Genomic DNA, 15,581 nt, shown 5'->3' on the forward strand with positions numbered 1-15,581 from the left:
CCTCGCAGGAGTCAGCTCCCCACCACCAGCTATCACGGCTCTGCTTCCCCGCACGCAGGGCAGATCCGGGGAGCAACATGCAATCCAAGCCCGTGGGAATTAGCCTGGGGTGGGAACTCGGCCCAGAACTACCCAGCACACAGGCTAACTCCAGCCCCTAGCACTGCACTTAGCCAGGAGGCGGGCTTGTGCCCCGTGAGGAGCCCAGCACCTGCCCTGGGAGGCTCACATGCGCTGTTCCTACAGCAGACGGCTCGTTCCTGGCAGAGCCAGCAGCTTCTGCCCATGGCATTCGCTTGCCTTGCGTGATGCCGGTTGGGAATCATGAAACCCCATCCCCTTCGATGTCAGCCCGAAAGGGGACCCCCTGTGTCGTGGGGATCCCACAGCTGCACAGCAATGGGTCGCTCCCGGCAGCAGCAGGAGGCAGCCGTTCTGGGACACCCACCATGCAGAGTCTCTCAGGACATCTCTTCCGTCGAACGAGAGGATGCGAGCGCCAGCTTGGAACTGAGCCTCCGTGCCCGAGAACAGCGCCTCCCAGTTGTTAAACAGCACTTCATCCTTCGGGAGGAAAAACTCGTCACAGCACGTAGCATCCGGTCTGCTGGGACAGCGCACACGACAGACCAACCGGAGCCCCTCTCCTGCACTCAGCGGCCGGCCGTCGGGAAGCGGGGCTGCCGGCCCAGTTCTGCACGAGGCTCCCATGCTTCCCGCGAGGTGCTACGCGCCCCAATCCCCATCTACCGTCGTGGGAGCGAGGGCGCTTGGTGCCGCTTGCCGGATCAGGCCCTGCCGCCCCAGGTGATGGGTGCACCTCTCCAAGCGCTAGCAGGCTAAGCCCCGGGTGTGTACGTGCCCATGCCCCGCGCCCACCCCCCTGCGTACCCGGAGGTTGACGATGGGCACCCCGCTCCGGTCGGCCCTGCGCACGATGCTGTACAGGTCTTGCAGCCGGGAGGACAGGAAGGCTCGGAACGTGCCCGTCAGCCCGACTGCCCGGGCCTGCTGGAAGCACTGGAAGTCGGCTCCCCGGATGCCGCGCATGCTGCCGCTCAGTGGGGCGTTCAGCGCCACCAGGTGGAGCTGGAATGACAAGGCGAAGAGGACCCTAGGTGGTCAATGGCCATTGGCATCTTGCCACGAAGAGACTGCCGCGCTTGGGAGCAGGCAGGAGCGCCCCAGAGGTCACCTCCTCCAGTGCTAACAGCAGCATCTCTGCAGGATGCTCCCCCGGACGCCGGGAATGGTCACAGGAGCTAACCCTGCTATCTCTGGTGTGCCCAGCCAGGACCAGCAGCGCCCCCAGTCCCAGCCCAGCGCCGGGCGTCCCTGCCCCTCCCCATGCTCTCCTGCCAGCCAAGGGATCTAGTCTGGCTGGCAGGCTCCGAGCAGCGGGGCAGGGCGGGCAGGCCGGGCACAGTGCTGGAAGAAGGGGTGCGGGTGGGGACCAGGGGCATGGTAGAGCTGAGCACGACCCTCAGCTTTAGCACCTGCTCTCAGCATGAGCCCGGGGGGCCCTTTCCCTCTCACGCTTCCCAGGGACAGCCCCCGCCCCCAGTCTCGGACGGTTTGGGCCCCGCTGCCTGGGCTGGGCTGCCATAGGGTGGCTTAGTGCACTATCCCCTCCGGCCGCGCGCACAGCTCTGCTCTCGCTCGGCGGGGGCAGCTGCCGGGGGGGGCGGCTGTGGCTGGCCAGTACTCACGGCGGGCTGGAAGTCGTGGTGCGTGTGGCCAGCGGAGGGGGCGCTCTGGCCCCGGCGGCGTGGGGGGAAGCTGTCCAGCAGCTCTTGCTGGGGCCGGGCGCTGTGGGGCGAGTGGTCGGGAAGGCGGTGGTGGTTGGCGATGCTGTCGTCCGCTCGCCAGGGCCGGGCTGTGGAGGAGGGGTTGTGCTCTCGGCGCGGGTGCAGGGAGCCGGAGGAGTCAGCGCCGCCATGCGAGTAGTGGACACTCGGCGGCTTGTCGTACACTTCGTTGTCCTGTTGGGAGAGAGCGCGATGCTCACTGCCCAGCCCTGGGGCTTGCGAGCAGCCCCGGCCAGCTGGAGGAGAGATCCCTGGCTCTGCGGGGCAGAGTCGCACTCCGTGGGCCTGAGAGCACAGCCCTCGGGGGGGGACAGAAGGGCTCACTTACCAGCCCCGGGCTGGAGAGGGAAGTGTGTTCCTCCAGCTGAAACAAAGCAAGGAGGCTCACGTTACTGGGGAGTCAGTCACCCTCTGTCCAGGCAGAGCCAGGCTCCAGGCTCCCTGGGCAGCCACACCACACCAGTGAGAACAGTCAGTAAAGGGAAAGATTTCGGGGGCCGTTCCAACGCAGCTGGCGGGAGGCTGTGGCCCACGGGCTGCTCAGTGACCACCCCCGCGTCAGAGGGTGCCAGGATCTGCGGAGGAGCGAGAGGCAGCATGCTCCAGCTCCATGCAGACCACAGGCTTCACCACAGACCGGCCAGGGCCGAACCCCCCTCAAACCTGTGCCAGAAATCCCATGCCTGGGGCTACAGCTCAGCATGTGCTTACTATGTGGGGAGATTCCCAGTGCAGTGGTGGGGTCCCTGAGCGGGTGGGGCATGGTGGGCGATTCCCAGTGCAGCGAGTGTCCCTGAGCACATGGGGCGTATGTGGGTGGATTACCAGTGGGGGTCCCTGAGCGTGTGGGGCATGGGAGGGGATTCCCAGTGCAGTGGGTGTCCCTGAGTGGGTGGGGTGTGTGTGGGGGGGATTCCCAGTGGGGGTCCCTGAGCACGTCGGGGGAGATTCCCAGTGCGGTAGGTGTCCCTGAACGGGTGGGAGGCCAGTCTCCCCGAGCTGGAAGGCAGAAGAGGCTGCCAACGCTCACTTAGCAAGCAGCATCTGGGGCTGCGAGTGGCCCAGCAGTGCCAGGGGCTCCAGCAGGAGTGATCGGGAAGGGGAGCTGTGGGTGCTGGTACCCTGGGGGTCAGTGCAGTCCACACCAGGGGGACGGTGCAGAGCTTCTAAAGAGCATTCACTCCCGTCCCTGGAGAGAAGAATTCTCTGGATCTGGAGAGTACTCTGCAGCTGGAGAGTACCAGGGCCCCGCACCACCCCCGCTTCCCAGCCAAGGGAGCCACACGAGTTTGCTGAGAGGGCCTGGCGTGGGCACCCCGCCCACTAGCTGTGTGTCATTAATCCCCAACAGACAGGGCTGGGGTGCCCTTCCCGCCAACGGCTCTGGCAAGCCAAGCCTGGGAGTAGCGGCGGCACTAAATCCAACCTGCCCTCCCCATCAAACTGCCCCGGCCCCACGCGCTGGGTGTGCCAGGAACAGGCTGGGCCATAGGCTGCATGGGAAACGGCCCCTGCCCCTGTGCTGTTTGCTCCCCTTGGCACACAGAACAGGCACTGCCAGGCTCGGTTTCTGGGGCTCTTCCCTGGGAGCAGCAGTCCCAAGGACCTGCTATATGTCAGTCTCACACTCAGCCCTCATTCAGCCTGGCTGAGCCTGTCAGCAGAGAACGGCCGAGGCTCTTCTCAGCCCCATTCTGCCCAGCACGCAGGGTGACCCTGCATTGTTTATCCGGGAGCCGGATGGTCAGAGGTCTTCAGATTTCACCTCTGCCCATGGCTGGACTGGCAGCAGGCCCAGCTCCTGCTGCTGGAAATGCCCAGGAGGCTTCTGCAGGGCGAGGGGTCTGTGCGAGCAGAGCAGGCTCCACGGTTGGGCTTGAAGGCCCCGATCCTGACAAGAGAGACATGCTCAACCAGACCCACTGTGGGTCTTTCCCTGCCCTCTACAGGACTGCTCCAAGGGCATGTGCTGTGTAGGCCTGGGGCCTTTGCCTGGCAGCGCCTGGCGCACAGGTCTGGCCCTGGCTGGGCCCCGGCACACCTGCGGTGCTCTTCAGACAGCTCTGGACGCAGGTATGTGCATAGCAGCCTATCCTCCCATAACAACGTCGTTCATCAGCCCCAGGCCCTCTCTGGCCAGGCTCACAGGCACCTTCTCCTGTATGACACCCGCACAGTCACTCCCCAGTAGCCTTGCCAGGCTCGGCAGAGCCACCCCGTACTCACCCGGACTCTCCGGAAGCCGCTCCGCACCCGGACGTACAGCTCTTCTCTGTCCTGTGCGAAGACCAGCCAGCCCTCGGGCACCTCCTGGGCCGTGCTCAGCATGGACTGATACGATGGCAAGATCCGCAGCTGCTGGGACACACAAGCGTCAGCGCACAGGCAAGGGCTGGGCTCAACGGCAGGAGGAGCCTCTGCAGCCCAGCACGGAGGTACAAGGCACAGCTCCCGACGCCGGCATGGACTCGGAGGAGAGGGTGGAGAACGCCATGAAATGGGCTCAGCAGCACTGGCATGCTTAGTGCTCCGGCATCAAAGGGCTCAGAGGTCACCCCTCATGGAGGCTGTCCAGTGGATGCTGGGTTTATACCCCGTGTTCTGGAGCCGCCCTGGTGCATCAGAGCAGGGCCCTGGCCAGGACAGCGGCCAGAGGCTTTAGGGAACAGCGTGAAACTCCTCTGGACAATTCTGCCATCACCCACCCCTGGGGGAGTGTCCTCCCTAACGCCAGGGATGTAGGGGCTGCTGTATCTCTTGGCATGAGAGCTGATTCCCCTTGTACCCTTATTCTTGCCACGGAAAGCGTGCATGCTGCTATTCCTACAGCGGTCCAATCCTTTTCTGAACCTGGCCTCTCTGTCTCTATAATATCTTGTAGCCCTGAGGTCCACAGCGTAATTCTGCCTCAGGGGAATCAATTTTACTTTGTCAGTTTCAGATTAGCTGCCCCCCTATCTTATCGGATGTCTCCTTGTTTTGCTGAGGAGGGCTTCACGCCTGGCCTTCTCCATGCCACTGGGGTATATCTAGTTAGAACGACCCCTCGCCCCCATCTCCTCTCTGCACTGAACAGCCCTGTCTGTCTCTTCCCACCTATGAGTGTTTCTATGGCTTGACAGCTTCCACTGCTCTTCTCGGCCGAACGGCGGATACCTGCCCCTCACAGTGGGCAGCGTGGCCTGTTGCAGAGAAGTGGGCTCTAGCCGGGACACAGGGCCCTCCTGGCACAGAGTGGCACCGCAGAGGAACCAGTCTTGCAGCCACGCTGCAGACGCACAGGAAGGACCCGCTGCCTCCCTAGATAAGCTGTGCCAAGGGTTGATTCCCCTCACTGCTAAAAATCGACCCCTCATTTCTCGCTGCAGCTCCCAGGCGGGGGGCTTCTAGACTGGAGAGCCCCCTGTGCCACAAATCTCCTGGGGGTAGGTACTTACAGTCCCCGCCCCCCTTCTCTTGGATAAAGGCAGGGGTCTGCACAGATCCCCTCACGAGCACAGTGCCGTCAGCTCCATGAGCCCTACGGCATGGGGCTTTCGGTCTCCGGTCTCTGCCAGTCCTTCCCACGTGGCTCTCCTCACAGCCCAGCTCCCGCAGCGGGTATCACTTGCTTTGCGCTCAGTGTCCGTGCCACTGGCAGCCCCCCAGCCAGCCCAGCCAGCATGAAGCAGAGGTCAGTGATTTTCTGACTAGTGCCACCCCTGGCAACCCTAAGGCCTGGCCTCTCCTGCTCCTCTGGGGCCCCCATCTGGATCCCACTCTGCCCTTCACCCGGGATATTCCTCCTGAGAGCAGATTTCTGAGCTCTCCTACTAGGGCTTGTGTCTGGGTCTCCCCACTGCATTGCCCCCGCCCGCTCCCGGGCCTGCTGGGCAGCTCCGGGCACCCTGCTCACAGACAGGCCCTGGCCCAGACCGCACACGCCACCTGTCCCCTCCCCACAAGCCCTGCCTTACCCCGGAGGAGGTCAACAACCCGCTGGTCCCTGGAGGTCCCGGTGGCCCTGGCGGTCCAGGTGGGCCAGGGATGCTGACAGCTGGAAGGAAGAACAGGCTGGCACTCAGGGGGGTTTAGCACCTCGGTAACCAGGCAGGTCTCAGGCCTGGTGGGGGTGAGTGGGACGCGAGGGGCATGAACGCGTGGGGAGGCAGAGCGCGGGGAGGGGCACAGAGATGACTTCCTGGGCACATACTCACTTTGTCTGTGGGGTCCTGGAAAGGAGGGGGGCCCGGGAGGCCCAGGGGGACCAGGGGGGCCCTGCCGCCCCTCGTACCCAATACCAGGGGGTCCCTGAGGCCCTGGGGGGCCAGGCAGGCCTCTAACGCTGTCCCCCTTGGGACCCTGGGGATGCACAAGGGAGAGTCTTCTTCAGGTTAATACACACAATCACTCAACCCACCCCTCCCAGCACCACCCAGCCCCTGCAACCCCCCTGCCCCCAAGGATGCAGAGCGCTTGCTTCCCCCTTGCCGACCCTCCCACCCCAGGATGCCGGGCGCTTGCTGGCCCCACTGGCCTCGTGAGGCCTTTCTCCCTGGGCATTGGGCAGCCGCCTGACTCTGTGGTCAGTCCCATCTATACAGTGGAGTAACATTGTATATCAATGATGAGGTAGAATGTAAAGAAATAAGAAGCGATGGAATGGATAAGACAGAGTCCATCTGGGCAAAAATCACATTGGGGGAGAAAACTATTAGAGCGCCCCCTGGGATAGTGCTTGGGGTGTGCTATAGACCACCGGGATCTAATTTGGATATGGATAGAGCCCTCTTTAATGTTTTTAATGAAGTAAATACGAATGGAAACTGCGTGATCATGGGAGACTTTAACTTCCCAGATATAGACTGGAGGACGAGTGCTAGTAATAATAATAGGGCTCAGATTTTCCTAGATGCGATAGCTGATGAATTCCTTCATCAAGTAGTTGCTGAACCAACGAGGGGATGCCATTCTAGATTTGGTTTTGGTGAGTAGTGAGGACCTCATAGAAGAAATGGTTGTCGGGGACAATCTTGGTTCAAGTGATCATGAGCGAATTCAGTTCAAACTGAACAGAAGGATAAACAAAAATAAATCTGCAACTAGGGTTTCTGATTTCAAAAGGGCTGACTTTCAAAAATTAAGGAAATTAGTTAGGGAAGTGGATTGGACTGAAGAATTTATGGATCTAAAAGCAGAGGAGGCCTGGGATTACTTCAAGTCACAGCTGCAGAAGCTATCGGAAGCCTGCATCCTAAGAAAGGGGAAAAAATACATAGGTAGAAGTTGTAGACCAAACTGGATGAGCAAGCATCTCAGAGAGGTGATTAAGAAAAAGCAGAAAGCCTACAGGGAGTGGAAGATGGGAGGAATCAGCAAGGAAAGCTACCTTATTGAGGTCAGACCATGTAGGGATAAAGTGAGACAGGCTAAAAGTCAAGTAGAGTTGGACGCATCAACTAGAAGTAACGGAGGAGGAGAAGGACCTTGGAGTATTGGTTGACCACAGGATGACTATGAGCCACCAATGTGATACGGCCGTGAAGAAAGCTAATGCGGTCTTGGGATGCATCAGGCGAGGTATTTCCGGTAAAGATGAGGTATATAAGCCACTGGTGAGACCTCACCTGGAATACTGTGTGCAGTTCTGGTCTCCCATGTTTAAGACTAGAACAGCTACAGAGAAGGGCTACTAGGATGATCCGAGGAATGGAAAACCTGTCTTATGAAAGGAGACTTCAGGAGCTTGGCTTGTTTAGCCTAACTGAAAGAAGGCTGAGGGGAGATATGATTGCTCTCTATAAATATATCAGAGGGATAAATACCAGAGAGGGAGAGGAATTATTTAAGCTCGGTACTAATGCGGACACAAGAACAAATGGATATAAACTGGCCACCAGGAAGTTTAGAATTGAAATTAGATGAAGGTTTCTAACCATCAGAGGAGTGAAGTTCTGAACAGCCTTCCAAGGGAAGCAGTGGGGGCAAAAGACCTATCTGGCTTCAAGATTAAACTTGATAAGTTTATGGAGGAGAAGGTATGATGGGGATAACATGATTTTGGCAATGAACTGATCTTTAACTATTCATGGTAAATAGGCCCAATGGCCTGTGATGGAATGTTAGATGGGGTGGGATCTGAGTTACAGAGTTACAGAGAATTCTTTCCTGGGTGTCTGGCTGGTGAGTCTTGCCCACATGCTCAGGGTTCAGCTAATCGCCATATTTGGGGTCGGGAAGGAATTTTCCTCCAGGGCAGATTGGAAGAGGCCCTGGGGGTTTTTCGCCTTCCTCTGCAGCATGGGGCATGCGACACGTGCTGGAGGATTCTTTGCACCTTGAAGTCTTTAAACCATGATTTGAGGACTTCAATAGCACAGACATAGGTGAGAGGTTTATTGCAGGAGTGGGTGAGTAAGATTCGGTGGCCTGCGTTGTGCAGGAGGTCAGACTAGACGATCATAATGGTCCCTTCTGATCTTAATATCTATGAATCTAGCTCAGGGATCCCCCTGCCCCTCCCTGAGTCCCCTGAGACTGGTCCCATGAAGGACCCCCCCTGGGGAGGGCCACAGTGCTGGCTGCATGCTGCCTGCCCTGTCAAACTCTCCATCACTGTGCCCAGGTGTGCCCACCCTAGCCCCATCCCCTTGCCAACAGGGGCACCTCACCGGAAGGCCAGGATAGCCCTGAGGACCTGGAGGTCCAGTGACGCTTGGTCCGTACAGTCCTCCCCCGCCAGACTCCCCCTTTTCTCCTTTCAGTCCAGGGTCCCCCCGGTCTCCTTTTTCACCCTGCCGAAGGGGACTGACATTAGTCTGGGCTGCCCGATGTCCCCAACCCTTCCTCCCCACCCCAACAGGGACAGGGTGCTGTGAACTCCTCCACACACCCTGCTGCCTGCACAGGCCAGGACCGGATGAGCACCGCCCCCGAGGGCAGGGGTACGGTGACACGTGCCCTGGAAGGCTGGGCAAAGGCTGCGCTGCCCGTCCCTGCGGTGCCTGGGTGGCGCATGCTCTGTGGGGACAGACAAGCAGAGCGCGCCAGCTCCAGGGAGTGACTGGGACTGCCCTCTGCAGGGCGCCCCAGGGGTGCTCAGCCTGCGGCGGTGCCCGTAACACAGGGTGCCACCTGGATATTCAGGGACACTGAGCGCGGGCATCACTTCCTGGGGTCACAGCTCTGGAGCCGGGTGCTTGAGCCACGCCAGTCTTGACCTGAAGCCACAGCACAACGGGCTCTCCATGTGCAGCGACAGCTGGGGACGCCCCCTGTGACTCCTGCCAAGGAGGGGCACCGGCTCCGTGCACTCCTGCTCCTAATGCCCTCAGTGGCAGCAGTCCCACTGATTCCCAGGGGGCAGCCCCACATCTAGGCGAGGCACTTACCCGGAAGGTGGAACCAAATTCGTTGAGATCATAGGGGAACTGGCCTGCGAAGAGACAGGAACAGAGTCAAGAGTGGCTAGCGGGCGCTGTTAAATCCCACCGCTGAAGGTCCTGGTACATTCCCTGCCACTCTCCCCATTGCTTTGTCCCCAGACAGCTACCAATGGCTCACCACGCCGGGCTGGGGTGACTAGCGCCAACCGCAAGGGCCTTCTAACACGCTAACGGAACTTTATTAAGGTGCAAAGTCAAGCACCTGGAAGTAGGAAAGGCGGGAATTAAGGCTGCCCGCGGGAACAGCACTCTGCCCCTTTGTGTGCATTGGGATATCGTCTCATGACATGATGGCATGCTGTTGTTTCCTCAGAACCAGAGCACAGGAGGGCGGTGCTCCCTGATGAGCAGCTAGTCCATATTTGATTTTCTTTTCATCGTTCAGGCCTTATTTACTGCCCCCTGTTCAAACCCTGCTCTGAATCCAAATGATTCATTTCCTCATGAGCTTTTCTATGCAGCTCAGCACTACGGTATCCGAGTGCTCTACAAACAGTACTGCATTTATCCTCTCCCACTCACCTCACATTGTGCTGTATTATTCCCATTTTACAGATGGGGGACTGCGGCACAAAGAGATTATGGTCAAAAGTATCCACTAATTTGGGGTGTCCAGTTTGAGACACCTAGGCACTGTACAGCACAGCTCCTGTTGACTTCAGCCACAACTGTGAGCGCTCAGCACTTCTGCACCTCACACCCCAGGCTCTCAAGTTGGGCACCCAGAATATTAGGAACAAACCAACCAAACTTTCATGGGTGGTCACTATTAAGTGACTTGCCCAGCATCACACAGGAACTCTGTGGCAGAGGCAGGGATAGAATCCAGTTCTCCAGGGCAGCATTCAACTGCCTTCCCCACAAGACCATCATTTCTCTGCCAGCCCCGCCTCATTCCTGGCACACCTTCCAACTTCGGCAACAATCGAGGCAGGTCCTGCAGACAACACCCTCCTTCACTGCACAGCCCTGACGCTGCCTCAGAGCAGGTCCGCCCTGAACGAGGCCAGGGCCTCACCTCCGGGGAACATGGAGTTCACAGCTCCTGGGCTCAGCCACCCGTGTCTCTTTGCAGAGACTGCCAAATGGTGCGATTTGCACTGACCTGGTCAGCACGATCTTGCACACGTCACTGCAGAGCCATGAGGCAGGACCAAGTCCGGCGCAGCGCAGATGGAAGATCAGGGATGAGCTCGCTTACCTGGGGGCCCTGGGGCACCTGTGTCGCCTCGTTCACCCTTTTGTCCTGGGGCACCCTGGTAGCCTGACAAAAGAAAGCACCAGCATTGGCCTAAGACTGTTCGGGCCACGGAGGAGAGATGCAGGGAACTACTGCAGCTTTTAACTGCGCCCACCACGTGCCCAGGGCGAAGGGCGGCAGTCCTGGAGTAACTGCAGGCCAACGCTGACCTTCGAGTGGCAACCACAGGATGGTACGTGCGCTTGGGCACCGGAAGGCAGCACACACCCGCACAAACACCCTCCATCCGAGGAGTGGGGGACTGCACAGCCCCTGCCACGCGGCGGGGCACTACTGGGCCATATGCTAAAGCAACCATGCTGCAAATTTCTACTGGCCCGCAAGAGATATGAAAACGAAACAGTCCCCTCCTGAGCGCCGGAAGAGACAGAGTGGTTCACATGTAGAGTCAACTCCCCTGGCAGCGAGAGAAACAACCGAGCAATGGAGTCGAAGAACAGGGCTCTGGTGGGGTCCAAGTGCTAACGCAGAAGAGACACGCTGGAGGGGGGCTTCCTAGCGTCTTCCCACCCTAACCAGAAGCTAACGGCAGGATCTCTCACCACACAAGAGCCATAGCCCTCCACTGGCAGCCAGCAGCAACGATCTCCGTTTGCAGCTAGAATGACGGTGGCTATCTAGGACAGCCTACACCCAGCGCTATCCCTAACAGCGACCAAGGGTGCGCGAGGCAGCTCCCCAGCCAGACCGACCACAGGTGCTTACCAAGTAATGTTAGTCAGGCCCTGCCAGGGGGTAAGATGCCATAGCCAGGGGAGAGATACAGTCATCAGATCCGGGGTTACTCAGGAAGTAGGGCTTGTGGAAAACTTTCCACCAAAACTGGTTTTGATGGAAACCTGGCTTTCTGAGGTCACGAACGCTTTTGCGGAAAGTGTCTGCTTGCCATGGGAAATGTTAACTTCTCATCAAAAACCCCCAATGCATGAAAACTGGCACCTGAAATATTTCAACTTGGATATTTCAGTTTCCAGCCAAAACATTTCGGGTTTCATCTCCTCACTGAAAAGCTGAAATTGCGATTAAAAAGAAGGATTTGTTGCTCTTTGTAGGACCAGCCCCGTTCCCTGCCCAGCCCTATCAGTGAAGGTTACAGCATAGCATGGCACAACACAGTAACAAAGGGGTCCGTTATCTCGTAGCCAGCTTAGACATCCCATAGCACCCAGCACTGTAGAATCCAGGACAAGGGTAACCAGGCATTGCAAACAAGCCCCCGGTTTGTACATCTCCTGCTTGGGGCTTTCTAAAACCCCACCCTTCCTCACGGCCATGCTAAGATCTCCAAAGCCGTTCAGGGAGGCACCATTACAAAAGGTTCATGGGAAAAGCTCTGATTTCCTTCCCCCTTTGCTGCAGAAAGCCCCAGCGCTAGCAACATCCTTACCAGGCAATCCTGGAGGGCCGGGAAGGCCCGACTCACTAAATGCCTGAAAAGATAGAAACAGCATCACTTTAAAACAAAGCACACTTGCCAGGCATTCTGCCACGTGCTACAGCCAAGGTCTCCCCAATGATGCTACGTTAGACCATGTGCCAAGCATGTGCACAGAACCTCCCCTCTTGCTGGGACTCTCCCTGCCAGCAAGCAGAGCTCACTGGTTCCTCTGCGTTTCCCAGCCACCTCGTTAGTGAGCGCCATGATCGCTGGGAGTCCAAGATCCTGCCGCCTGCCCAGTCCCACATGCTGTGCGCAGGCCTGGTGAAGTCACTGGGCTGTGGGGCTGCCCAGTGTGCAGGGGGCAGAATCTGGGCCTAGATTTCACTCTCGGCTTTCAGAGCAGGGTGGGGTGTTTGCTTACTCTGGGTTTAGGACTGCACAGTGCCTGCGAGGCTAAACCAATGACAGGCTGCCACGAACGGCCACTGCCCAGCCCTGGGGAAGGCTTTGCTCGGCCGCTACAGAGGATGGCAGGCTCCATGCTCCCACCACCCCGTTACTGGGCAGGCCCAGGGGGTGCTTGGCTGGTCCCGGTTTCTAGGTGGATTTACCCTGAAGTTGCTGAGAAAGGCAGAGAAATAAACAGGGGGCCCTGGGCCCCTGGAGACGCGGCTCACTGCTCTGCGGAGCTGGACACGGCACCTTCTGCACAGTGCTCTGGGAAAGAGGCTCCTCCTCTGGCTGGACGATGTCGCGAGACAAGCTAGCTATCGGGCAGGCTAGCTAACCCAGCGGGTACAGCATGCAGCACGTGCTCAGGCTGTCGTCCTTCAACAGCTCCCGAGCACACGGCCTCAGTTGTGCTCATGGAATAAGTGCTCCTGGACATGGCCGCCTCGTGAAAGCACCCCTCTGTGCCCATCGGTGTGCCTGCCGCCAAGCACACAGGGGGCTGTAAAGAGCGGGAACACCTTCCATGGCCCTGGCCATCGTGTGACCCCGACCCCAGAGCATGGTGTGATGATGTGCCAGGACTGTTACTCACGTTATTGTCGTAGATGGACACTACACTGCCAGGGGCACCTGGGGGCCCGGGGAGACCCGGAGGACCCTGCAGAGAGAGGAAAGAGTTCATTGGGTTCCAAGAGGCTGGACTGATGCAGTCAGCCTGAGGGTCTTACTCCTCCGCAGACTAACCAAGACCCCCACTGTGGGTCTCTGCCCAATACAGCTGGACGCAGACACCCACGTCTCCAAAAGCACCTGGACACCTCCGCCCCTGAATGCCCAAACGGAGACGCGGAAGGCCTGGCCAGAGCGGGTGGTGGTGGCAGCGAAAGGGGGGCGAGGGTTTCAGTCAGCCATTGGCATCCATCACGGTCCCCTTCCCCCTGCCCTCTCTGCACAGGACTGGCTCCCTGCTGGCACATGCCACGCAGCACCCAGTAGCGTGTCGGCGAGGGGGGGACAGCAGCAGAGCCCCCGTGACTGATGGCTGTTTCCCTCAGGGCCCTCCGCTCCTGGAGCCCGCACAGCAGTAGCTAGGCTGGGACACGTGGGGACGGCTGCCCCTGGCCCACATGCCTGTTTCCTTTCACAAAGCAAACCAAGCTCCACGCCGACAACGTGGGCACCCCCAGCCCAGCCCTCCGGCCCTCTCCCCGGCGCCAGCTCTAAGGACAGGGCGGGTGCCCTGACCCCCGGCATCCAGGGGTCGTCACCACACCACAATCCATCACCTCCTCTCTGATTGGCTGGCTGTGGGGTTTTTGGGTGCTGTGGCGGTTGGGGGACCTGAAAACGTTTTCCACCCTGGGCTGCTCTTGCCAGCATCCCTGTCCTCCATCCACCCCCCAGCCCAGCCCTCCCCTCTCACTCATTAAACCTGTGTGGTGCCTCTTCCCCATGCTGGGGTGGTTGCCCTCTGCACAGCGCCAGGGCAATGCGGCAGGCCATTGCCAAAGCCAGCTGCAGCACCTCCGGCATGCCATCGTCCCCCAGGGCACTCACCTGCAAGCCGAGCCCTCCGGGGTCCCCCTTCTCGCCCTTCAGTCCGTTCATGCTGGGACGGCCCTGCAGACAAACATCGAGTCCAGGGTTCAGAATGGAGTAACTTATTGTAGACACTGCTCACTCCCACAGCTGGGCTGACTCCAGCTGAGGGCACCACACCACACACGGCGCCCAAGGAGGGCCTTCTTAGGCTGCACTCCTCTCGCTAAATCAGAAGGGAAAATGCCCCTGGGAGGGCGGGGAACATGCCCCCAACGAATCGGAGACGTTTGCGAGCCCCCAAACTCTACCAGTTCACGTACTTCTCCTGACCAGTGCTCTGACCATCCAGTCTGAGCTCCCGTACAGCACAGTCCAGAGACCTGCCCCACAGTAATTCCCAGCGCAGAGCTGGCAGAAAAGCAGCCGATGTTGGTTTAAAAATGGCCTGTGCTGGAGAATCCACCGCGACCCTTGGGAAATCGTTCCAGTGGTTAATTACTGTCACTGTTATAAACGTACACCTTATTTCCAGTCTGAATTTATCTGGCTTCAACTTCCAGCCATTGGAGCGTGTCAGAGCTTTTCTCTGCTAGACTAAAGAGCCAGCCATTAAACATTTGTTTCCCATGTAGGCTCTTACAGACTGTGATCAAGTCACCCGTTCACCTTCTCTTAGGTAAGCTACATAGATTGAGCTCCATGAGTCTATCACTATAAGGCAGGTTTTCGAATCCTTTAATCATTCTCGCGGCTCTTCTCTGAACCTCTCCAATTTATCAACATCCTTCTTGAATTGTGGGCACCAGAACCAGACACAGGATTCCAGCACTGTTCGCACCAGTGCCAAATACAGAGGCAAAATATCCTCTCTACTCCCACTCAAGAGTCCCCTGTTTATGCATCCCATGATAGCAATTGCTCAGCTTGCTTGTGAGCATCTGGAGAAAACACGACCACAGCAAGAGCTCTCCAAGTGAGCCAAGCTGTGCAGCATTGCCAGTATTCCTCATTAGCCTCAGCATGGGGGTATCTCCACTTCTTTCAGCCAGGGAGGCAAGGGGGCAGTGCTGGCTAGTGAAAGGAGCACCAGACCCAGCTCACCCAGGGAACAAACCAGAGACAAGTTAAGAGAAGTTCTTACCGGTCTGCCAGGAAAGCCGATTTCCCCCTTCTGTCCAGGTTGTCCATGCCGGCCCTAAAGGGGAGAGCAGGAAAGGAACACACCCTCAGACTGCACACCCATGCAGGAAAGACAGGGGCAGAAACAGGGGGATAAGAGGTGCAGCTGGCTCTGTGCTGAACTTCTAGCTACAAAGGACAAAGGACACTGGAGTGGAAAAGCCTGGTCATGCTTCATTCCTTTGTCCTCAGCATGCACCTCCTGGCTCTGTGCATTCCTGAGTCCATCAGAACAGCCACACTGGGTCACACCGACGGTACATTCAGCCCAATAATCTGTCTTCCAACCATGGCCAGAGCCAGGTGCTTCTGGCAGTCGGAGGTTTAGGGATACCGAGAGTGTGGGGTCGTGTCTCTGACCATCTTAACTAATAACCATTGACAGACCCATCCTCCATGAACCGATCTAGTTCTTTTGTGAACCCAGTTATACTTTAGCCGTTACAACATCCCCTTGCAGTGAGTTCCACTGGTTGACTGTGCGTTGTGTGAAGAATTACTGCCTTTTGTTTTAAACTTGCTGCCTATTAATT

At 58.4% G+C, this 15,581-nt stretch overlaps 1 protein-coding gene across 5 annotated transcripts in view; it reads right to left on the bottom strand.

Moving 5' to 3' along the window:
• COL18A1 (collagen type XVIII alpha 1 chain) overlaps positions 1-15,581 on the bottom strand; it is a 247,174-nt gene that overhangs the window by 2,505 nt on the left and 229,088 nt on the right. For 4 of the 5 annotated variants that reach the window (XM_048870499.2, XM_048870498.2, XM_048870496.2 and 1 more), the window contains 14 exons: positions 15,011-15,064; positions 13,885-13,947; positions 12,920-12,985; positions 11,881-11,923; positions 10,434-10,496; positions 9,179-9,222; positions 8,459-8,581; positions 6,005-6,149; positions 5,765-5,844; positions 4,035-4,166; positions 2,137-2,172; positions 1,710-1,982; positions 892-1,089; positions 449-564 (listed from right to left, as the gene is read on the bottom strand). In XM_048870499.2, coding sequence (XP_048726456.1) covers positions 449-564; positions 892-1,089; positions 1,710-1,982; positions 2,137-2,172; positions 4,035-4,166; positions 5,765-5,844; positions 6,005-6,149; positions 8,459-8,581; positions 9,179-9,222; positions 10,434-10,496; positions 11,881-11,923; positions 12,920-12,985; positions 13,885-13,947; positions 15,011-15,064 — 1,436 coding nt within the window. The remainder of the gene's footprint in view (positions 1-448; positions 565-891; positions 1,090-1,709; positions 1,983-2,136; positions 2,173-4,034; positions 4,167-5,764; positions 5,845-6,004; positions 6,150-8,458; positions 8,582-9,178; positions 9,223-10,433; positions 10,497-11,880; positions 11,924-12,919; positions 12,986-13,884; positions 13,948-15,010; positions 15,065-15,581) is intronic. The other variant, XM_075118191.1, reaches the window with a different exon arrangement.

Source organism: Caretta caretta, chromosome 11, assembly GCF_965140235.1.
Source record: "Caretta caretta isolate rCarCar2 chromosome 11, rCarCar1.hap1, whole genome shotgun sequence".
Lineage (NCBI taxonomy): Eukaryota > Metazoa > Chordata > Testudines > Cheloniidae > Caretta > Caretta caretta.